Genomic DNA, 24149 nt, shown 5'->3' on the forward strand with positions numbered 1-24149 from the left:
CAGAGTCCATCTTTCCCAGGCTTGATGGTCATACTGGCCCTAACAGGGAATCTGAGGACCAGTAGGACCTGCACCCTGTGAGCTCCCTGACCTTATTTCTACTCTCTCCCTTTGCTTCGGTCACATGATACCCTCCTGTCTCCAGACTACTCTCTGCTTGGAAAACTCCAGATATCTTCACTGCTCCTTCACAGCCTCATGTCTTTGCTTCAATGTCCCCTTCTCAGGGAAGCCTATGTAAATTGCCATTCCATACTTGAAGCCTGCATTCTATTTATTTCTCACTATAGCATTTATTGGTTGTATTGTGTATTTTATTAATTTATATAGTCACTTATTTTCTCATTTTGTCAGTCCTCACTGAGATGAAATCTCTACTAAGGCAGGGTTATTTGTCTAATTTGTTCATCCCAGTGCCTAAAATAGTACTTCATACAGTCAATGAATCATAAATAATGCTTGACTGTGAAGAAATAAAAAACCAGGGGCTGGGCTTTGTGTCTTCCCGTGTCTTACACATAGGGATGAGTAAGCCATTGGGGCAGGTTATCTGCACACAATGGGGACCCTCTGAATGCACAGAACAAAGTGGGAGGGAATGATGATAATTTTTGTTCAGTATCTTTACCTTCTTCATCTCTCCTAATGGTCAATGGATCATCCCTTTAAGAATAAAGCAAAGAACACAGTTGAAGAGGCAACACTGCCTTACTCTATCCATGGGACAAATGGGGATAAGACTCTGTCTCTTTTTCTCTCTTAGAAATGAAACAATGAATCACCAATCAGGAAAGGACTTTTAACATAAAAACACACAACTTTGAAATTCTATGGAAAAAATGGCATGGCCACAAACAAAAGAAAATGGAAGAATATAAGACTTCCAACTGTTTCAAGAGTCAATTCCTGTCTTTAAAAAAGGCTGTTATGTCTATTAGTCAATATATTAAGAAGTTGATGGAATAGTTTTCTTTCTCTTTTTACTGGCACTGCTGGCATTACTGGCTGGGTTCCACAGGTATTCTTTTCTGTCCTATGTTCAAAGCACCTGAATTTCTGTGTCCCTATGATTTTGATACTGAATTTCAGTGAATTCCGTCACTCACCTTGCTGGGAAGCAGTATTCCTGGCTACTTGAATCCTGAGCAACATAGCAACTGGAAATTGCACCCTTCCTCTATCCCACCATCTTTCCTCTCCCCAAAACAAGTTTAAAAACCAATCAAAATATTTTGCCTTTAACTGGAAGAGGTATGGAATCCTGAGATGAAGGTGTCCATCCCACAGGTTCTTACAGCAATGTGCTGGGTTCAAATTCCCACGTGGATAACTCACCCAAAGGTGGACCCAAATGATACTTTCTCTTCAAGTGCTGGCCTAATTTGTGACTTTGTTATAACTACATAGTTTTCTTTAAAATTATGAAGACATAGGTTTTCTTTAAAATTTCTTTAAAATGATGAAAACATTCATTTTGCTGGAAATGATATTCTTTGTTAAGGATTAAATAAATCCCTAATGAAAAGTTTTAGATGACTGTCTAAAAATAAGTAAGGGTCTGTATACTTTTTTAAGATTCTTTAAGGGATATGCAAGTAAAAAGATGTAAAGATCATTGCACTGTACCACTGCTTTAATGGTATAGTGCTCTGTAAAAAATCGTGTCAAGGCTGGGTGCAGTGGCACAGGCCTGTAATCCCAGCTACTGAGCATGCAGAAGAGGATTGCAATTTGAGGCCAGCCTGAGAAATTTAAGGAAACCCTGTCTCAGAAAAGTGCTGGGGATGTAGCTCAGTGGTAGAGTACTCCTGGGTTTAATCCCTAGTAAAACACACACACACACACACACACACACACACACACTCATCCTTGGACTGATTAGATTAAACAAGACAATTTTATGCAGTTGCAGTAAAATGGCAGCTGTGGCTACAAGATGTTTGACAGCAAGGGAGGCCCATAAATTGTGAAGTGAGTGCCAAAACTGGTATCAGTTTTTATAAATAAATCTTTATTGGAACATAGTCATGCCTGTTCATTTATGTACTGTTAATGCCTACTTTTACTCTATAAATGCAAAATTGAGAGACAGTTTGGTCTGTTATGGTTTGGATATGAGGTGTTCCAGCAAAACTCCTGTGTTAAAGCAGAAATGGTCTGAGGTGAAATTATTGGATTGAGAGCTGAAACCTAAGCAGAACATCCTAGTGTGAATTGTAACTATGGGGAAGTGGGGTGTGGCTAGAGGAGGTAGGTCACAGGGGTATACCCTGGTATTTTCCCTGTGGCCATTCACTCCTCTTTCTCTACTTCTTGGCTGCCATGAAGTGTGCAGCTTTCTTTTGCCCTGGCCTTCCACCATGATGGTGGGCAGAAGCCTCAATTCAGGCCCAGAGCAATGGACTCAGCCTCCCATAGACTAAACTTCTGAAACTGTAAGCCCAAAATAAACTCGGTCTTGTTGGGTATTTTGGTCACAGCCAAGAAAAGCTGACTTAACAGTCTGCAAAGTCTTTATACAACTTTAAGATGCAGTAATATTTGATTTTTCTACAAGATCGTTTGTTCATTAGGCATGTCAGGCTGTAAACTTATGTCCAACCCTAAAGAGAAAGAGTTTAGAAAGCAAATCCCTTAGGCTATTTGCACAGGCCTAGGAATATAGAAACCAAATAAATATCAGGGGAATTCTGTCAATACATTTGATCCTTTTCCTTTTTAATAGTGTAGTAAGCTGGTGCCTAAATTATCCAGGGCATTGTATAATTTAAATATTCCCTAATGCAGAGAATTTCTTTGGTCTGAGATGAACAGTTGGGAAAGCTTTTCTTTCACTGGTCTCCCTTAGGATGGATAAAGTGGAATAGATCTTCTGGCCCTGGGGCAATGTTGGTACATTAAAACTTATGTGTTGACAGGGATACTCTTTCACAGTGATTAAGAATTTGTTCACACATTTCCGATTTATTTGGCTTTAAATACTGAGTGAATTGGGTTATAACAACTAATTTTTTCACAAGTTATTTCTTAACTTTGGCATTTGCCTATGTTAGTTCCTGTGTCTGGAATGTTCTGCCTACTTGTCATCCTGCTAACCACCACTTATCCTTGCTCTGAGCTTAAACACTGCTTCCTCAGAAAAGCCCAATGTAACTTTCTATTAAATTCCCTTTTTATAATGTTTCACAGCACAGTGAATTTTCCCTACATGATTTTTATTCCAGTGCGTGCAATTAAAAATGTTTCTGTGTTCCTCATTTAATATTGTCTCCCCTATGTACCATGAGGCAAGGGAAGAACCTAGTCCACTTTGTTAGTTACTATATTAATATTTATCCAGCTGGTGCGGTGGCTCATGTCTGTAATTCTGGCAACTTGGGAGGTAGAGGTAGGAGGATCATAAATTTGAGGATAGCGTCGGCACCTTAGCAAGAGCCTGTCTCAGAATAAAAAAAGACAAAAAGGACGGGATGTAGCTCATTGGGTTCAATCACAAGTACTGCAAAATAATAATTATTATTAATTATAATAATTATTATTTATCCAGTAGCAGTTTCTGGCACATGGTGGTTTCTATTATTTGTTAAGTGAATGAATGAAAGCTAAGGCAAATTATTAAAGAATGCAAATGAATGGCAGAATATTTATATAATCCTTCAAGTTAACCAGAAATATTTAAGAAAACCTACTAAAAATGATTGAATAAATATTTTGGAAACCAGAAAGCATCTTTTGAAACAGCATTATGATGGACCTTACCCTTTTAGAAATTATTATAGACTTAAGTGCTTATGTCCCCACAAAATTTGTTTTAATCCTCATCTCCAATGGATGGTATTAGGAGGTGGAATGTTGGGGAGGCAATTAAGAAGGGTGGAGCCTTCATGATGTGATTAGTGCTCTTATAAGATAAAACTCAGAGATGTTCTTTCTCTTCATTATATGAGAATACAGCAAAAAGATAGCTATCTGGAAACCAGGAATAATGCTCTCTTCAGATACTAGATCTACTGACACCTTGACTTTGGATTTCCCAGTCTCCACAATTGTGAGAAATAAATGTTTCTTGTTTAAATCACCCAGTCTGTGGTAATTGTTACAGCAGTCCAAACTAAAAGAAATAAAACTCATGAAGATAGTGTTAGCCTTTCTATTCCAGTTTAGAACAGAGTTTATCCCATTTACTTCTCATTTTTTAAAGAGATAAAACTTTGCAAGACTTTTGTTTTCCCTTACATTCACACATACAGAACTTGTCACCTACATGGGATTCAACAAAAGGTTCCTTCTGGATTTTATAAAATCAAACTCAGATTATTTACAGAATCAAAGAACTAATAAGCATTTATTATAAATCTTTGAAAGTGCAAATCATCATTAAACAAGTACCAGATATACATCAGAATTTCAATAGCATTCTGTGCGAATTAATAGTCTGTAATTTGAGTAAAGTCCAGTGGCGTGCCAGGATTTAATTTCTCAGCTCCCATGAAGAAAAAAATAAGATTTTGTAGCATTTGCAAATTCCCCAGATGTAAATAATCTTACCACAACAATTTTAGCACTGTAAAGAGATGCACACAATTGGTCCTCACAAGCCAGGATGAGGTAGCTCCAGCATAACTCTTGTTCTAGTGATAATTTATAATTATGGAATAATTGTTACCTGAAATAGTAATCTAACTTAGAGAATACTTGTAATATTCAGAACTATATCACCATATTACTCAGCAAAGACTGTGTACAATTTTAACTTTTTGGTACCAGGGGCACTTAGCCAGTTTTAGCCCTTTATTTTTTGAGACAAGGCCTCGCTAAATTGCTGAGACTGGCTTTGAACTGGTGATCCTCTGTCTTGGCCTTCCAAAACACTGGGATTACAGGTATGTGCCACCAAAAATTTTGGTTTTTTAAAAATTAATTTTTCTAGTACTGGGGATTGAACCCAGGGGTACGTATCTACCTCTGACCTACATCCCCAGCCCTTTTTTAAAAATTTTGATAGGGTCTCACTAAGTTGCTGAGGCTGGCCTCAAACTTGCAATCCTCCTGCCTCTCCCTCCCATTTTTCTGGGATTACAGGCATGTACCACCATGCCCTGGTATGTATGATTTTAGTTTGGTAAGATGCATAGCTCATAACTAAAGTTGGACATAGCCCTATCAAACTTTTGGGAGCCCAAGCTCTTAATCATTAGAATAAAAATGATAAATGTTATTAAACTACTGAAAACAAAATCTAACTTGTTAACATATGGATTTTCTTCTTTTAAGGGTAACAGGCCCTTCAACCTTCTATAGAATTTATAAGCAATTCAATGGAAGGAGAAATTCTAGACATTTAAAAAGAAAACCACTGACTACATTCACATGTCTTGTCAGGAACCTGTCAAGATTACTTTGTCACACACAGAACTGGATTCAATAAAGTCTGCATTTTTAAAAAAATCAAAACCCAGCAGTTATAGAGCCCATTTTGCTGTCTTGGACAGAAGTGGTCCTATGTTCACACTAATCAGTTTTCTTTCATTTTCCAAGTACTGTACTTCAATACTAGTTTATGAATTTTTAAAAGTAATTATCATTAAATGAAATAACTAATTATCTAAGAATGATCTTAAATTTTAAGAGAAAAACTGGAAATAGCTCGAATGGTCGCAAGAAAGGGAATATTTAAATTATGGTACATGGATTTGATGGCATAGCCACTAAATTTTTCAAAACAATCTCAGGGCTTGTGTGTGAGGGGGGGTAAGGGTTGAGGATTTATACAGTATGCTTTCAATTTTGATGTATAATATCTACCTTATGCTGTGGGGAAAAAAAATGGGAGGGAAAAATATCTATTAAAATTAAATGAGATTCTTTTCATTGCTTTCTCATACTTTCCAAATTGTTTGCAAAGATGTTTAATTCTTTGAAAAGTATGTATGCTTTAGCTTCTCAAATTTCTTAGTTAACCCATTTCTTATTTTGCTGAAACTTGATAGTCCCCACCAGTTAAGAGCCTGTGTTTAGTCATGCTGTACCAAACTTGGGAGAAGTAGAGAGGCAAGAAGAGCCTGGACCAGCAAAAACTTTATATTGAGCCGGCAAATTGAGGCTTTCTCCTTTGTAGCTATCTTTGAAAAATTACCTCAAGCCTTGTAAAAACTAGTCAACAGAGCAATCAGTAGGTAATCTATTTTATTGTTTTAGGGCTCACTGTTGTTTGAAAATGTTATAAGACTCCTAGACCAACACCCACCATAGGGAGCAAAATACCTTGCTACAGTACAATATACAAGCCTGTCATGGGAAAACGTAAGATTAATCTACTCTAGAGGTCAAAAGCTTTTTTTATTATGCCCCTATCTAAAAAATCCCATTTTTAATACTGCAATTAAACATTATAAAAAAGACAATTCCATTAACCTGAATGCTTAACAATTCTCAGAACAGATTTGGGAGGAAACCTAATAAATCTCAATGTCCATCAATATTGATAGTAAGGGTCATCTATCATTTCAGCTAAGGCATTTGTCAGGGAACCCACAGCATTTTAAATTACTAAATTAAATTTTAATTTAAACCATCAGCAAAAAGCCTTGCAAAAGGTTCAAAATTTTCTGGTTGTGCACAAGCTCTTCCTGTTTCCTTAATTGTAAAATGGCAACAATCAAATTGTCACAGGATTGTCAGAAACAATATTATGTAGTTACCAGAAGAAAATAAAAGTTCTGTATTTTAATGTTCTGACCTGGACCACAAATCCACTTTCAATTTCACTACACCCACACCCTAAGGTTTTATAGACAGTAGGAGTCCAGTACTTGTTGGAGGGGTTAAGACACCATTGCTGAATTCAACTAAGGATTTAGAAGTGTATGGTGTAAAAATGTTCCATTCCAAGTAACTTGATGATCTGAGTTTCTGACTAGGTGATGTAAAAAAGACATGCTATGAAAACTATCAAGGTGGTATCAAGGCTTGAACAGGATGATTTCCCCTAAACCATTCCTATGCTTGAGAAAAGACATTTGTGTGGCAAAATAGTAGCTAGAGTTGCCATCAAAAAATTATAGCAATTAGTTATCTTCAATTATTGTTTCCTTTAGAAAAATAAAATCAACTAAAATCATAGGGGTCTCAAATAATGTAGAAAGCAATCCTGTATACTAAAACATAACAAAACACAAATAACACAGAACAAGCCTTTTGACTTTTTATTATTCAAAGCTTCATTTTTTTTTATTTAGCTTTCTGACTCTGTGCTTGTGCCTTCAACACTTTCACAACGATTTTCTGTTCCTCAATAAGGAAAGCACGCTTGATCCTAGAAAGAAAAATATTTTATGAATAGTCTCCAAAATATGAAAGTAAAGCCATCAAGAAACCTGGAAAAACAAGTCATTCTGGGCTTGTAGCTTAGTGGTGGAGCGCTTGCCCTGCACATGTGAGGAACTGGATTTGATCCTCTGCACCACTTAAAAATAAGCAATAAAGATATTGAGTCCATCTAAAACTAAGAAAATATTAAAAACAAAACATGTAATTCTATAATTCCATGCAAGTCATATTATCTGCCCTCCTCTTCTGAGTCATGATCAACTTATAAAATCATAACCACAAGAGACCACCCCACCACTTAGTAAGTTTCCACTTACAATTTCTTAATCATTGGGATTCAAAACACATGGATATTACTTCATTAGCAAAATATCTTAGAATGTTCTAGTCATGTTATTGCAAGTTTTCAGTAAAAATCAGCTATGAGATAGAACTAAAAATAAGGGAAGAGCTAGGCCTGAGAATTTATCTTAATGTGCCCAAATAATTAGATTCAATAAAGTTTACTAGTAAAAAGCCAATCAACTGTAGCTTGAAGCTCGTGACTCAGCTTATAGTTTTCCTGTTTCTTCCAGAAGTCATAATTTAGTGCCCCTTTATAAAGGCAGAACGGCACATGCAAGGTATGGTGTCAAAAAATGTGGTTTAGGACTCAGCTAGACCACTTTGTAGAACCACCTGAATAGACTGGAGGCAAACTACTCCTCTGAATCAACTTCTTCACTTGAACTCAATTCCTTCCACTGAGTTCTTCTTTAGAGGCAATTTAATGAAACCAGTAGGGTTAAGATTAAAAGTCTTAAAAAAATCTGGACTCAATCTTGACCTTGTCATTTACTGGCTATGTGAATTTAACACCTGACTAATACACATTGACGACATAAACTTCAATACTACATTTACCTTTACTACTACAATTCTTTCCTATAACTAAAGACACAGCCCTCTACATTTCCGCTCCCCACAATTCAGCCATCAGGTCTTAAAGTGTCATTTCCTCACCCTTTGCAAAGAGAAACTCTACCTTCCAAATACCCATCTTTTTTGATCCAATGACTTCACCATCACCATGCTTTAATTTGTTTATAGCACACCAAAGGAGTCTGCACTGCTCAAAATGCACAAATTCCCATATTTTTAAGATCTAAGCAGAAAACCTGCCTTTTATCCTGTAAAATCCTTCAGTCCGGCTCTTCTACTTTTCCATCTATGCAGGTCTTCTTACCTGCCTCCCTCATAAAACTGCAATCTTTTAATTTATCTAGCATTAAGTATTCCCGAGCTTTGAACTTGTAGTACACACACATATATATATTTGCCAAAAAAAGTCCATTTGATTTAAACATTTCACTTACCTATCACGAACACATTTAGCACACATGGAACCACCATAGGCCCTGCTGACATGTTTTTTTGTTTTAGACAATCTCATAAGAACTTTAGGTCTCACAGCACGAACCTGCATAAGGAAAATATTGAAATTACCTTATGATACTAATAACTTTGCCCGGTTTTGTTGGGTGGTAAATTCAAATGTAAACTAGGTTACAAAGGGAAATGGTGTACCAATATATTTCAAAGGACATTTACCACACTTTCCATATTGGTTTTAAAAAATAAAAAACAATCCACGTTCTGAACTGATTTGGATCTTAAGAGGGTTACCAATTCTCAATCATCTTAGTGGTGCCCTTTCCTTCATTCATTTTCTTATCAAGGGATTAATGCACACAAGTTAAACCCTTACTATATATTGTTCATGGCAGAAACATCACTTACCCCTCTAAGTCTGCCTGGGCACACACCACATGCAGATTTTGGTGCTTTCCCAACCTTCTTTGTATAAAGATAAACAATTCTATTACCAGGGGTTCGAGACCTAAAAGTGAGATAATAGTAAACAGTTCAGTATTCAGTGAAGTAAATGCCAATATATATTTTAAATTTTGGAAATACTTACAGCCTGGTTTTGTTAGAGGCTGTGTTGTAGGAAAGCCTACGACGGTATGTCAAACGCTGAACCATTCTGAGTGCCTAAATTAAAAATTAATAAAATCAAGTTTTGTCATTACAAACAATTCAAAGCTCAATGCATCATCACATAATTTATATCATCCATATGTGCATATACACATTTATAAGTAATACCTTTATATTAAGATTTTTAAAAAAACTTTATTCCATTTATTTACTTATTTTTATGTGACACTGAGGATGGAACCCAGGGCCTTGCACAAGCCATGCTTCTGCTCTACAGCTGAGCCATAACCCCAGCCCCAAGATATTTTAAAAGACTTTACATTAAAGCGAAAATGAATGTCACTTCTCCCACTGATAAATCAAATGTGGCACTTCATTAAAATTTTGGTTAACAGGCTCCTTCTTCAAAGAGCCAGATTTTGTTAGGAGTGGGGTCCAGAAATGTAGTACCTGGTAAGTAGGAGAAACCTCAGTTTAAATAAAGAGAAAAGTGACCCCTTAAAGTTGAATCCTTAGCTATTCCATTCAATGGCAAAATATACTGAAGAGTTTGCATTTTTTCCTCTAAAATGGGATATTTTACCTAGTTTAGAAAGTTGTCATTAAGATTAAATGATAAACTATTTTTCCCAACTGTGGGTGGCACATATTAAGATGCATTCAGGGTTCCAGGTCTTGCCCCAAAGTAGCATTTTAGTCAAGAAAACCTGCCTTTCTTTGGTTTTCGGTGTGTTTGGACTATGGCACCACTTTCCCCCTCCATTTATAAAATGGAACTGCGACTTGATGTTGCTACTTAGCAAATCGGCCATACAACAAACGATTTCATTTGGGAATGAACTATTCCAATTAACAAAAAGGGTAAGAAAAACCAGCTCAATCTTTGTTCCAAACTTTGTAACCGCTTCACCACAGAACTGTGAAGTGCCTTTGATGTCATAACCTGCTTACTAACATTACACTAACACGCAGCCATCAGACACCGATACTGACACAGAAGGCCACTGAGACCCAAGAAGCCACTATTTCTTTTTCATCTCCAAAACCAACACGAAAAACTCCCTTTAACACATTTTCTCTCCCTTACTATCGCCGAAAACAGAAGCTGGCATTGAAGCAACTATCCAAAACTGCCAGGTTCCTCTCCCTCCCTAAGCAGGACTTCTACTGCCGAGATACTAAAACGAGGGTGTTATGATCTAAAAATGCTCGGCGACTTCCCAGACTCAATCAACGCAGCCACCACTGGTTTGTGCCTCCAAATGCCGCACTACCAAGGTAGAGTTCCGGCTCCTCGCTTCCTCGGAAGGGCAGCCAGGATTGACGGTTTTTCGAAGCTAAAAGTACAGGACCTTTTCACCAACAGCCTCCCTGTTATGCCCCTTACCCTCACGCCAATTCAAAGAACTATTCCTAAGAGCTCCCTGCTCCCGCGATTTCTCGGATGGCGGCCGATTGTACAGGGCATAAGTACACAGAGAAAAAACAAGACACCATACCTCTAAACCCAGTCCCCGGAAGAGGAAGAAGAAAGCAGCGGAGAGGTCAAAAGTCAAATACGAATGCGCAAGACAGGAAGTGGCGTTAGAACCAGCGGCGTGACGGTAAGAATGCCGCCATGTTGTACGGAAGCCGACGCATCTCCCTTGGTAGGCGGGGACGCATATCGTCGCCGCCCTAAACCGAGTCTGCAGTGGGTGGGGAAATTCCCTAGTAGTGTGGAGCAACGCCTCACGGAGATGTTTTGGGAATGGTTGTGGAAGCATACACTAATGACAGAGGAACCCAGAACTACCGAGGCTGGACAAAGTCAACTTCCTTCATTAGCACGGGCTCTACGACGAGTTTAACTTAAAGAGCCGCGACCTCTGGAGTTCGACCTGGATTTAAATCCTGACACCTCATTAGATGACTGACCTTCGAGGACCTTCCAGTCTTTTTGTCACTTACTCAGGGTACAAGCTTTACAAACAAATTAGAGTGTTAAGCCAGTATCTGTTAATTACTAACTATGTTTCTTTGGCCAAGCCCTTAAATCTTTAAAAGGAAGATATTAGTAACTACCTTGCAGTGTTATGTCATGATCAAAGGCATCCTGAAAGTCCAAGCACTTAGCACAGGGTCTTACAGAGAGTTAGTGCTCAATAAATGGTGACTAATTTTGTGATCATGTACAAAGAGCTACTTCAGGCTTTCCCTGAGTGGTAAAATTTGAGGTGGGCTATAAAGACAAGGAAAAGGAAGGATAAAAATCTCTAAAAAAAAGTACGTTTAAGGTTTAAGAGTCTGTATTTTTTCTGAAAATTGAGTTCTTACCTTTTATCATATTGTCAAAGGGATTCATGACCTCCAAAAAAGTCATGAGTGCTTTGCTTGGACTCTTAAGGGAGCATGCTAAAGGAGCCTTTAAGTTTTTATCTTAGATGAGGTTCCCCAGAAGTATACTGAGAGAACTGAGTGCTAGTTTATTGGAGAGGGCTCACAGAAAATACAACTGAAGGAGCTGAAGAGGGCAGAATCAGGTGACTCACTATGTGGTAGTAACTGAGGCCTCAGCTACCTAATAGGGAGCTCTGGAATTAAGATGGCTCTTCATAGATGTCACAAACCATCAAGGGAGTTTGTGCTCACACATTAGCCATTTATTGGCCTGTCGTATCTTGACCATGGCACCTTCCTGAAGTCATAGGCAGTGTCGTGAGGAAGGCCCTCAGAAGAGAGGATTTGGAATAGAGCACCCCTGTACCCACTCAAGTTTTCTTTAGGTTTCTCAATCCAACTAGCAAACTCAGAAATCAGGAGAGTGAGGGCAGATGCACTGTCCATAATAGATGTCTGCCTTGAATTGTGTGATTTGTTAATTCTGTTATGCCCCACATCGTTGCCATCTTTGTCATGGCACCAGATGGAAGGTTCCCTCTTAAATAGCTGCTCCTCTCCTAATCTGGTCATGAACTGTTTTTCTCCTTTCCAGTTTTTTGATTTTTGACTTATGAAATCCTCTTCTTCTGTGTTAGCCATTTGGATGGAAGCTGTCATAGAGAGCCAAGACTGGTTTTTGAATGAATGAATGCAAATATTTACTAAGAATATGTTCTCTATATTTCTAGAAAGATTCTGCTGGGCAGATGAGTGCACAGATGGGAGCCCTTTACACACTGTATTGCAAATTACATTTCTGTCCATGCTCCCCCCCCCCCACCATACCAGAAAAGAAAAAGCCATCTCCCTATTGTAGTTTTCCCATATTGCACTTAACCTAGTTTTATAATGTAATTTTTTCCTCTCTTTCAATCTGAATTTGCATTTTTCCTGATCAGTCTTGCCAGAGATATGGCCATCTTATTAAAAATTTCAAAGGACCTCACTTGTTTTTTATTAATCTTTTTCTCCATTTCGGTTCTCTGTTCATTAATTTCTGGGTACACTTACTAAATATTTTATGAATTTGTGATGAACCTATCCTAGATTTTTTTTTCTGGTTTGTACTGGGAACCTTTGAGGTTTAACATTTGTTTATTTAAAGGGTTTTGATAAAGGTTATTAATTTTAATGTGGTCGAATTCATCAATTTTTTCTGAGTTTGTGCTTTTTATGTCCTGTTTAAAAAATCCTTTTCTACTCAGGTGTAGAAGATATTCACCTATAACTTCTAATAACTTAAAGCCTTTTTATAGAATCATTTAGAATTTTATTTTTCTGTATAGAATGAGTTAAAGATACAATTTTCTTTATTTCCATGTGAATATCCATCTTTTCCTTCTTCATTTACTGCATTATCACTTCTTTCCTCACCAATCTGATATAGTAACTTTGTCATATACCGAAGCTTATAGATCTGTGGGTCTGTATCTGCCTTTTTATTGTGTACCACTTGTCACTTTGTCTTTTATTTTTTTAAATCAGTTTCACATTTTCTTCATTCATTAGTAAATCCTATCCACAGGAAGGGCACATATGTACCATATTTCCATCTTTACAGAAAGGAAATTATTGACTTTTTCTTTTCCAGATACATTTTAGAGTCAGATAATCTGGATTTTGTTTACATCTGCATTAAATCTATGGATCAACTAGAGAAAAACTAATATATTTATATGAAGTTTTTCTAAGTAAAATAATATATCTCTCCATGTTTTTAAGTCCTCTTTAATGTCCCTGAATAAAGTTTTATGATTTTTTTTCTATAGAGATTTGCATGACTTTTGTTAGATTAATTTCTAGGTACCTGACATTTTCTTATTCTGTTGTAATGGTGACTTTTAAACTATGTCATCTAGTTATTTGTTGCTAGTATTTAGAAACATAGTACATTGTTTATTAAATTTTACTTTCAACTATCTTGAGTGATTCTTCTATTATTTCTAGCTATTTGGCAAAGATTATTTTTAGATATTTCAAGATTTTTAGAAGCCATAATTTAAGATATTGACAAATAATAAGCATATATCATGAGAAATTTTTACAAATTAAACACACCCAGTTGAAGACAATATCCTCAGTGCTCCAAGTGGGTCTCCATTCCTCCTTCTGTTCCTTTGCCAGCTTTCTAAGGATAATCCTGATTTCTAACCCCACGTATATGTCCTATTTTTTGCATTTTATATGACAATTCTTTTTGTCTAACTTCTTTTGCTCAATTTTTATGTTTATGAGATTCATCTATATTATTTTTCTTTGTTTTTTGGGTACTGGGAATTGAACTCAGGAGCATTCAACCACAGAGCCACATCCTCAGCCGTATTTTGTATTTTATTTAGAAATAGGGTCTCACTGAGTCACTTAGCACCTCACTTCTGCTGAAGCTGTCTTTGCACTCGTGATCCTCCTGCCTTAGCCTCCTGAGCTGCTGAGATTACGGGCGTGCATCACTGCACCTGGCTCCTCCATATTATTTTTCATTCTTACTGCTATGTAGCATTTCACTGAGCACTTACTTATTATTCTCCTGTTCAAGGGATTGAGTGCTTTCCAAGTTTGGGCTATTATGACTAGTGCTTCTGTGAACATCATGATACATGTCTTTGGATGAAGATAGTGTACATATTTCAGTTGAGTTTATTGGAATTGGTGGATCATAAGGTACATGGTAAAGGGAATTTTGCCAATATAATTAAGATTACTAATCAGTTGATCATAAATAAAGTCAAAATCCAAAGAGGGCTGAAGGAATGTGCTGGTAGCCATTATATACTTCATATAGAATTCAGTGCTTCCAGTTGTTTTTCTGTTTTTTGAACATATCTTTCTTTTTTTCCTTCTATCATAAGAAGTCAGAAATTATAGTCTTATTTTCACTCCTTTAGAAGGAATTGGTGTTTTGTTTATGTTTTTTTTTCCTCTAGCAGTCTTCTAGGTTTGGTTTGCATTAGTTTTACTACAATATACCTTTTTTTTTAAGTATTGGGGATTGAACTGAGGGCCCTCACACATGTTGGGCAAGTACTCTACCATTGAGCAACTCCCCCAGCCCTTTATAGGAATTTTCAAATCTTTCTTTTGATGTGTTTCATGAGTTTTAGAAAATTCTCACTTATAACCTGTTCAAGTATGGCTATTGCCCCATTTTTTTCTCTTTTTGAAATTCCAATGTATACTGCATTCATATCATTGTATCTCTAGATATTTTTCTGGTTATCAGTTGCTACATAATAAACTAATGAAGACTTAACAGCATTAAATAACAAGCATTTTAGTATGTTCATGGATTCCTTGGGTCAGTAATTTCTGCAGTTTGTCTTTAATACCAATGAATAGAACCTCAGTGGGGGGTGACTTGAGCAGATGGGATGTAATTGGAGTTCTCCAGAGACACAGAACCAATAGGTTATTTATCTATTTATTATAGAAATTATAGGAATTGGTTCATATGATTAGGGATTGATTCATGTGATTATGGAGACTGTAGGGGTTCCATGATCTCTCTATCTGTGACCTGGATAACTAGGAAAACCAATGGTGCAAGTTCCAGAGTCCAAAGTCCTAAGAACCAGGAGCACTGATGTATAGGTCAGAAGAAAATGAATGTTGTAGGCCAAACAGAGAGAAAATTCATCTTTTCTCCACATTTTTTTCTATCTAGGCTCCCAGCATATTGAATGCCCACCTGCACTGGTGAAGGTTACATATATTGATTCCAATACCAATTTTTTCTGGAAAAACCTGCATTAGATGTACCCAGAAATAATATTTTACTAGCTATTTGAGTGCTGCAGCCTGGCTGGGCACAATTCAGGAGCCACTTGTCAAAAGAAACGAACTTTATTTTTAGAACACACACACCAAACCACCCAGCTCCTCAGGAAAAACCTTCAGAGCCCAACTGCCACCACCGGCTTCCCACAAGCCTCTCCACTCCCCCAACTCCTCCTGCTCTTGAGGCTGATTGGCTGGATCCTGTGGGCAGAGCCAAAAAAAAGTCCCCCAATGAGCAGCTCCATGGGGGGGGGGGGGGAACAGCCCAATGAGCATCACCGCAGAGGAGCCAATCAGTTGGCAGCTAAAAGTTTGCTGGGGCACTGTGAGCCAATCATCAGCTGGCAGCTGGAAGTTTGCTGGGGCCCCTTCGGCTGTGGCTCTCAACATTTGAGCCCAGTCAAGTTGACATATAAAGCTAGCCATTGGAGAGGGGCTAGAATCATCTGAATACTTTTTAAATTCAATACCTGGCTCACCTGGAACTTTCAACCAGCACATTCACATCTAGCCATTTTGTAAGGACTAGAGTTTTCACAAATGGCAGCTTGTTTCTGAAAGAGAGGTTCTCAAGAAAGAACATCTTAGAAAGTATTCTAAGATAACCAGCAGAAGCTGCATGACCTTTTATAACTGAAACTTGGAAATCACATAGCACCACTTCTGACATAATCTATTGGTCATGACTGACACAAGCCCACCCAGATTCAAAGGATAGGTAAATATATCCTTACTCTTGAATAAAGTATCACTGATTTTAGGATCATATTTTAAACCTCCATGATTTATATCTGTCTTTTTAAAACTTGCAACTATTTGTTCTTCCTTGCTTCAGACTTCTTTTTTCCTGTCCTTTCAGTTCACTAGTTCTTTCTTCAGCTATGTCTAATGTACTGTGAAATTCATCCAACTCATTAATGTGAGTTATTGTATTTTCAATTCTAAGCTTTCCACTTCCCATTCTAGATTGAAATTTTCCATCTTGACTTATTTTCTTTCTTTTGTTGTTGTTGTTGTTTAAAGAGATCTTTTTAATGAATACAAAAGCTTGTGAAACAGCATTCTGTTACAATTACACAGCTCTGAACAGGTGAAATCATGGTTACCAAACAACTATTTTTATTACAGCATCTGAAGTATCTGAAAAAGGGAAGTAATAATAAATAACTGTAGCTGCATCACAAGACACTCATTTATTTAATTGCAATAGTGGATCTTGCTACTACATTTTATTCTAAACTTCTTTTTTATTCTTCAGATTCTCTAGGCTTACAAATATCATCAAGCTTCAAAATCATTCTAACAGTTTGTGTTGCAAGAGATATCTGTTGCTTTTTGCTAATCAAGATTTCTATGACATGTTGCATATCATTTGCACCCTTGTGTAAAAAGCCAATTCCAAGAACAGGTTCATCTCCTTAACTTGTCTGGCTTGACTACAGTCATCATCTGGATGGGATTCATGCCACTGTATTCAGAAAGGGCCATGGGGATGACCTCAAATGCGTCTGCAAAAGTTCTCATGATCTACTGCTTCAAGGTTGGGCATTTATCTGCCTCTTGGATAACTGCCAAAGCACCACCTCCATACACCACATTATTATCATGGATGAGGTTCTGGATGACACACAAAGTATCATGATGGGACCGTTTGCTTCTTCAATGATCATCTTATTTCCTCTTCTAATGAAGATGTTTATAGTTCTGGAATTCTTGCACTGCTCAATGACAAGCATCTTATCTTTAGTTGTGCCAAATGAAATCTCTTGTACCCAGACTGGCAAAGCCCAGCTTCTTGAGCTTGAGTTCTGAGAATCAAGGGACAATCCATCCTCCCATTGCAATGGCAATCAGCTCAATTTCAGGTCCTCCTATCCAATGAACTGCAGGCAGGTTATTCTGAAGAAGTAAATGATTTGCTTTATCATCAAAGCCCCACTGGCAAATGGCTAGGTTAGCACCAGTTTCTTTAATTTGTTGAATCATCTCTTCAAACTTCTCCTTTTCATATTTTTGAAGGGCTTTAAAATATTCCACAGAGTACATCCAGCTTGTGCTTTGTCTTTGGTTTAGGTGGTTCAAAGGGACATGTGAGAATTGCAAGTTTAGCATTTTCTATTTTTTTTTTTTAGCATAGGTGGGTGATGAAATCCTTTTCCACGATTACACCCTGAATAAGTTTGGTGTCCTCCAGCCTCCCACCCACTTTGTCTTCTACTTTGTTGAGCTCAAAGTCAACATCTTTCCATTCCGTATCTGTGAGGACAGCATTCACAGTAATCTTGGCCATTTGTCAATGACAACTGTTAACAACTTTGGAGCCCAGTGTGGATTTTGCAGTTTTTAAAGTTTTGTCATATAGGCTTTGTATGTTTCCTATTAAGTTTGTTTCTAGGTATTTTATTTGCTTTGTTGCTAATGCAAATGACTTCTTTTCCATTATTCCATTCACTATGTTCTTTTAAATTGAAGGCAATGGATTTTTGTTTTCCTGCTACCTTACTAAATTTTTCTTCTTATTATTAACCTTTAAAATTAACTTTGGTGTTTCTAGTTCTTATACCTCCTGTCCAATCCCATTAGCTGATACCACAAATAACAGTACTCTACAGTAGTGTAGCTAATGGTCCTTTTTGCCTTGTTCCTGACTTTAGTAGGAAAATTTGCAGTATTCTCCATTAAATTATGTATTAAGAAAATAGCCATTAATTAGCATTTCTTAATTTACTTTTTATGTCAGGAATGGGTATTGGATTTGTAAATTTCCTTCACACTACCTATTAATGTGATAACTTAAATTCCTCTTTAGAACAACTAAGGTAGTGGATAATATTTTGGGGATAATGGAATCATTTTTCCAGTTTGTACAAAGGCAACTTGATGTCCATGTTTTACTGTCTGTTTCTGTCCCTGGATTGCTGTTTTTCTATGTATATGCATGGCTCACCCTCATTTCTTTTACATGTTTGCTCAAGGTCATTTTTGCAGTGAGGCTTATTCTGTCTCATTTGAATTACATTTTGCTCTCCTTAATGGCACCCTTAGGTCCCCCAAACTGTTCCTATTGTTTCACACTTAAGATTTAACATGTATATATTTATTTATTATGCTTATTGCTTGCTGTTTATTGTCTGTCTTCACTAGAAATACACTCCACAAGGCTGGGGATGTTTTGTACGATTTTGGGACCGGGGATTAAACCCAGGGGTGCTTAACCACTCAGCCACATCCCCAGCACTTCTTACATTTTATTTAGAGACAAGGTCTTGTTGAGTTGCCTAGGGCCTCACTAAGTTGCTGAGGCTGGCCTTAAACTTATGATTCTCCTGCCTCAGCCTCTTAAACCCCTGGGATTACAGGCATGTATCACTTTTCTTTATTAACTGATGTTTTTATAATGCCTGGAGCGTTGCTTGGTAAGCACTTAAAAATATTTTTTAAAAAATAATGGGAAGAAAGTGGAGCCCATTAAGGAATGGTGAGAGGGGGCATTTGGACTTGAGCCTACTATTCAAGTTGAACTTCAAATAAAAAAATTTACAATTATTACATACAGTCAGGACAATGAAAGATTTTCATTGTAGAACTTTTGCACTTTATCCTATTACTATGCCTCATAGCCTGTACTGCACCATGAATTAATATATCTTATTAACCTTGTGATTATTTGCAGGAAGCTCAATTATAGTATTTACATTAAATTCTTAGATATTAATGCATTAATTGGTTCAATGTAAACATTTGAAATATGTCATATTTTTTAGTGATCTTTCTCTGGCATGTCTTCATTTTTAATTGACATTGAGAACCTTAAGAAAAGTATCAGGAGAGGCCCAAGATTTTCTCAGCCTCTGAGGCCCTGCTCATCACTTTCTCGGCTGCTCTGGGTTTTCTCTTGAATCCTGCTAAATGTGTCACTGCATCTTTAATTACTTTGTCAGCTTGAGCTGGAGTTTAGAGATAACTGTTGCTACAAATAGTTAAAATATCAGTGCATTTTAACCACTGTAAATTTTAGACTAAGAATTTGAGAACAAATTAGATTTTTCTAATAGAAATGTTCTGTGCCTAAAGCCCTAAAGGGGAGTAAGGAAACCAATTAACTTCAATTTAAATAATCATGTCTTAAGTAGCAAATGAACCAAGTTCTATTGTTAGAGAACAACTGTATTAAATCCCCCATAGGTTAGCTTCAAAATGACATTAATGCAGCGGTTTCTTGTCTTACTAATGAAATAAGTTTCTGTTGGTCATTGTGCTCTCTGTTGTCTTGCTGGACAATGTTACTTAGAGTAGAGGAGGGGAATGATTGAAAGATCAAGGAAAGAATAGTTGTGGGAAATTCCCATAGATGTTCCTATTGTTAGTAACTTTTTTAATAAAAGAAACAAAACAACTAATAATTTCATTCCCTGATGGGGGGGGGGGGTGTTTAAGAAACTGAGAAAAGCTTATTTTCTTCTAAAACATATATATGTATATACATATATATCTATATGTAATACCTATATATAAAGTCATACATATATAATATATGATTTTCTGTTTGTACTTGCTATTTAAAAATAATGTACTTATGATGATGGAGATCACTACTGCTATTTTAGATACAAACAGGCCTACTAATTTATAACCATAATGACCGAATTTCTGCCAGTCTCCAAACATTAAAGCAACCATCAAAAATATATTAATGATATATATATATTATTAATAAGGTATAAAAGGCATGCACTAAATTCTGGCAGTGTGTTAATGCTTGGAGGTTGATTTTGGATGAATTAATGGTGTAGAGTACAAAGAGCATGAGTTTGGCAGATAGTCAGAAGCCAGATCATGGAAGGTTTTAAATGCTATGCTCAAAGGCTTCAACTCTATTTTTCTCATGCCATCTCTTTTGATTTCTTCCTCTTCATGAGCTTTGGCCATCCGAAATCAGGGTAACCTTACTGGGATTGTCTCTTTATTTTTCATGTGGGGATAATAATCCTACATGATGGGTGAGCTGGGAGAATGAACAGAGGAACACATGCCACTGAGGCTCATACACAATGGATGCTCAATAAATTTTGGTCTTAGTATTATTTTCTAGAAATGAAATGTTGCTTTCTGCTCTCCCTTGTTAACCAATTTTGCACATCACTGTCACATCTTGTCCCTTCCTAATGTTTCTGGGCTTTGAAGAGAAACTTTTCATTTCTTTGTGGTCTTCTGGGGAATTCTAAAGAAGCACTATAGAATTTACCAAAATGGAAAATAGCATGGGTTGACAGAAAATGGAAGAACGAGTTAAAGGGGTCAGTGTATCAAAGTCTTGCCTTCATGGAGATACTTTTTTCCTCATAAACAGCTAGCTACCTTTGGGGACCACAAAACCTGTGTCTTTGTCCAATTATTCATGCAAATTAAGACAGTTTAACTGGGAAAGGCTTAGTGAAATGTTGTAGAAAAATCTAGTACACTTCCACTATTGCTTGTTTAACAGCAGTGCTATTTTGTAGCAAGAGGAAAATAATTTTGCAGAACACTCCCCCACCCCCACATAAAAAGTATATAATATCATGTTTGTGTTGAAACTTTTTCTTCCAAAATGTCATAACCCCATACGAAAGAGAATTAAAATCCTGTTATTTTAATTTACATCTAGCCACAAGATAAGTAAAGTTATCATTGAAATTCTAATTAAATGGGATGATTGACTAAGGTAGCACATCAAAGAAGAGAAGTGAATATGATAAGTCGAAGACTTATTAATTAGTCTGCGTGGAAGAAATTCCAGGGATGTCAAGCTGAGCCTGCTGCAAGGAGAAAAAAAGCAGACAAGAAAACGCTCATTTCTTTGAAGTTAGGAACTGAGATAGAAATGGAGGTAATTGCGTCTGACTGGATCCAGTAATGAAGAGCTGTAAATCAGACCTCAGAATCGAAGGAAAGATTCAAGTAACGAATGTGGCTGCCCCCCCTGCTGCGAAGAAACAGAATGCAGAGCGCACTAATTGACCCAGCCTATTTCCCAGTAGTTCTCTGTTATTATTTATTAATTTTTAATTTCTAAATTATTTACGTCCTGGGAAATTATTCTTGACAGCCTGTTAGGCGTGCCAAAGTTAATGGAGGATGAAAGGACTGGTACCAGAATTAGCAGGGATATAGTCACAGGCTACTGGATTTAATGATTTTGGAAAGAAAAATTGATTTCACACAGCGTGTCACTTTATACTACTTTAGGGATACACCAGCTATTTGATTAATTGAGGAATAACCGATTCAAAGTATATTTGAAGTGTAAATGAGTCACAGTGCTCAGCTGTTTACTTTTCCCCTTTTCTGAGAGATCTGAATTTTCTTGAAGCCGATGATTAAAAGCTGATGAAGACACACTTGCACGCCTTGAATGCACACCTGTTTGGTTTGTATTAAATTCAGAAGGGAGGAAAATCCTGAAATCTAAGAGAAGGTATTTTTCACTATTCTTTCTCCCTTCTAATCTCTTTCAGTGATTTCTTTACTCCAGCCCACAGACACAGCAGTAGGTGCAGCCTCCATCCCTAGGAAAATTTCTCATTGGCCTTAAAGCAATCAGAAAGTAATAGTGCCTGCTAATGAAGAGAAGGAGCAAAGAGAAGAAAAATATATGAAAAGGACACAATGACTTCAATGAAGAAGAGCCAGCGAGTGATTTGATAGGGAAATGAGTGAGGCAGGATTATACCATCACCATCCAGCCTGTGCCATTTATGACTTTGCCTTTCTGCTATTCATCATTAGCCCTGATGGGTCTACTGTCACTATCTCTACTCCTCTACCTTGACCTAGTCCTTTAATTGGTTTCCTTAGGTCAAATCTTCTTCTAATGGATTCTACATTAGTGCTTCTCAAATTTTAACGTGCAAACAAATTACTTGGGGCTCTTGCTACTTGACAGATTTAGAGACAAGTGGGTCTGGGAGCAGGGCCTGAGACTCTGCATTTCTAGTACACTCTTCTGTGAGGTCCATGCTGCTGGCCTTCCACCATTCTTTGAGCAACAGGGTCATACAAAACTCTGTAAATCCATTTTCTTTAAAACAATGTTTTTAACCATGTAACACTTGCATTCAGAATCCTTTAGCCTGACATTTAACAACATCCCAATTTGCCCAACTGGGCATATCCCGTACATTCCCATTTCCATGTTTTCGTTTTGGTACTGGGGGTTGAATTCTGGGGTGTTTAACCACTGAGCAACATCCCCAGCCCTTTTTTGTATTTTATTTAGACAGGGTCTCACTAAATTGCTTAGGGCCTCATTAAATTGGTGGGGCTGGCTTTGAACTCGTGCGTGATCCTTCTGCCTCAGCTTCCAAAGGCCCTGGGATTACAGGCATGCACCACCACTCCCAGCACCTCCATGTTTTTGTTGATGCCATTTCTTCTTCATGAAATGCCTGTGTCTTTGGGGATTCTACCAGTGCCTCAAGGTGTATTTCAAATGCCACATCCTCAATGTTGGCTATTCTACCTTTTCCCACAACCAGACATGGGTTCTCCTTCAAATTCTTTATCTTACACTTTTTTTGGCCATGGTATCTTTGATCTTAAGTTATTGTTGTTAATGCAGTAATTTTTCTTATTTACATATAGGATTGGTGTGCCTATAGAAGTAGAGACTGGGCCTTGTCTTTGTATCCTCCTCAAGTACAGGTGCAAAGCAAAGCACAGAGTATATCTTTAAGGAATATTTCAGTCAAGCTGAATTATGTGAGAGTATATATCACATAGTTCCTGCAAACTTGTAGCATCTCTGAAATCCTTAAACATCATTCACAGGTTCTGATTTTTTTGTTACTTTAATTTATTCATTCATGTACTTACTCTTTTACTCATAAGCAATTGAGGGTTCTTTTTGTGGCAGGGCAGTGCCAGGAGCTGAGAACACCGAATTGAAACAACGGCATCCCCCACTAAGAGGTGATGACACTCTCATGCTTAATTGCCCTTCTCTGTACCACTTTTGTATCTCCTAACGCCAACTCCCAAATATATAAATTATCCAAGCAAGAACTCATTCACCTTACAAAAAAGCAAAAGTATTCTTGATAATTCTGTATCTGTTAGAGATCCAAGCACCATTACCTCAGAATTTGGACTGCTATGAATCCTGAGGAACTTTCTATTGTAATTGGACTTTGCATATGTCATTCTTTCCAAAAAAATTTAAAATTCTTAAAGCCTTGGCCATTTACCATAACTCTTCCCAGCCCATCCCCATCTCCAAGACAAGATTTTAATCACTGCACCAGATCTTTAATTGTTGCTGCTATTTGTCCTAGGTTCCCCAAGGTAGGGCTCCACTACAGTTTATTTTAGTTTTGCATTACTGGGAATTAAACCTGGGGCACTGTACCACTGAGCTACATCCCAAGCTCTTTTTCTTTTCTTTCTTTTTTGAAACGGGGTCTCACTAAATTGCACTTGAACTTGAGATGGATTTGAACTTGAGATCTTCTGACTCATCCTCCCAAATTGCTGGGATTACAAACATACTCCTCCTGTCCAGCCCCATGACACTTTAATGAACTTACCCTGCACCATTTTTTTTTCAAATTCTTTCCCTTTTTCTCTCTGTGTTTTCTGCTTGTATCTCATACCCTTTGCCCTTCCCC

The 24149-nt window shown here is 37.2% G+C and overlaps 1 protein-coding gene and 1 pseudogene across 1 annotated transcript; both read right to left on the reverse strand.

Annotated features, from left to right (window-relative positions):
- Nucleotides 1-7179: 7179 nt before the first annotated feature.
- Nucleotides 7180-10806, reverse strand: Rpl34 (ribosomal protein L34). The gene is made up of 5 exons (XM_046459176.2): nucleotides 10697-10806; nucleotides 9290-9363; nucleotides 9109-9208; nucleotides 8685-8788; nucleotides 7180-7315 (listed from the first exon to the last, which is right to left on the reverse strand). Exons 2-5 carry the CDS (start codon nucleotides 9352-9354, stop codon nucleotides 7231-7233), a joined length of 354 nt encoding a protein of 117 aa, XP_046315132.1. The 5' UTR covers nucleotides 9355-9363; nucleotides 10697-10806; the 3' UTR covers nucleotides 7180-7230.
- Nucleotides 10807-16751: 5945 nt separating this feature from the next.
- LOC124102686 (T-complex protein 1 subunit epsilon-like) lies at nucleotides 16752-17944 on the reverse strand (annotated as a pseudogene).
- Between the last annotated feature and the right edge of the window lie 6205 nt (nucleotides 17945-24149).

The sequence above is a fragment of the Marmota monax genome, unplaced genomic scaffold (genome assembly GCF_021218885.2).
Source record: "Marmota monax isolate L192 unplaced genomic scaffold, Marmota_monax_Labrador192_F-V1.1 WCK01_AAM20220418_F8-fsc00002, whole genome shotgun sequence".
Lineage (NCBI taxonomy): Eukaryota > Metazoa > Chordata > Mammalia > Rodentia > Sciuridae > Marmota > Marmota monax.

Bases quoted from the DNA above. Each gene is read 5' to 3' on its own strand.
- Rpl34 (XM_046459176.2), bottom strand. From the start codon at position 9,354: ATGGTTCAGCGTTTGACATACCGTCGTAGGCTTTCCTACAACACAGCC. The intron at 9,209-9,289 runs GTAAGTATTTCC...TCTCACTTTTAG, and splicing joins GCCTCTAACAAAACCAGGCT to GTCTCGAACCCCTGGTAATA. The intron at 8,789-9,108 runs GTAAGTGATGTT...TTCCTTATGCAG, and splicing joins GCCCAGGCAGACTTAGAGGG to GTTCGTGCTGTGAGACCTAA.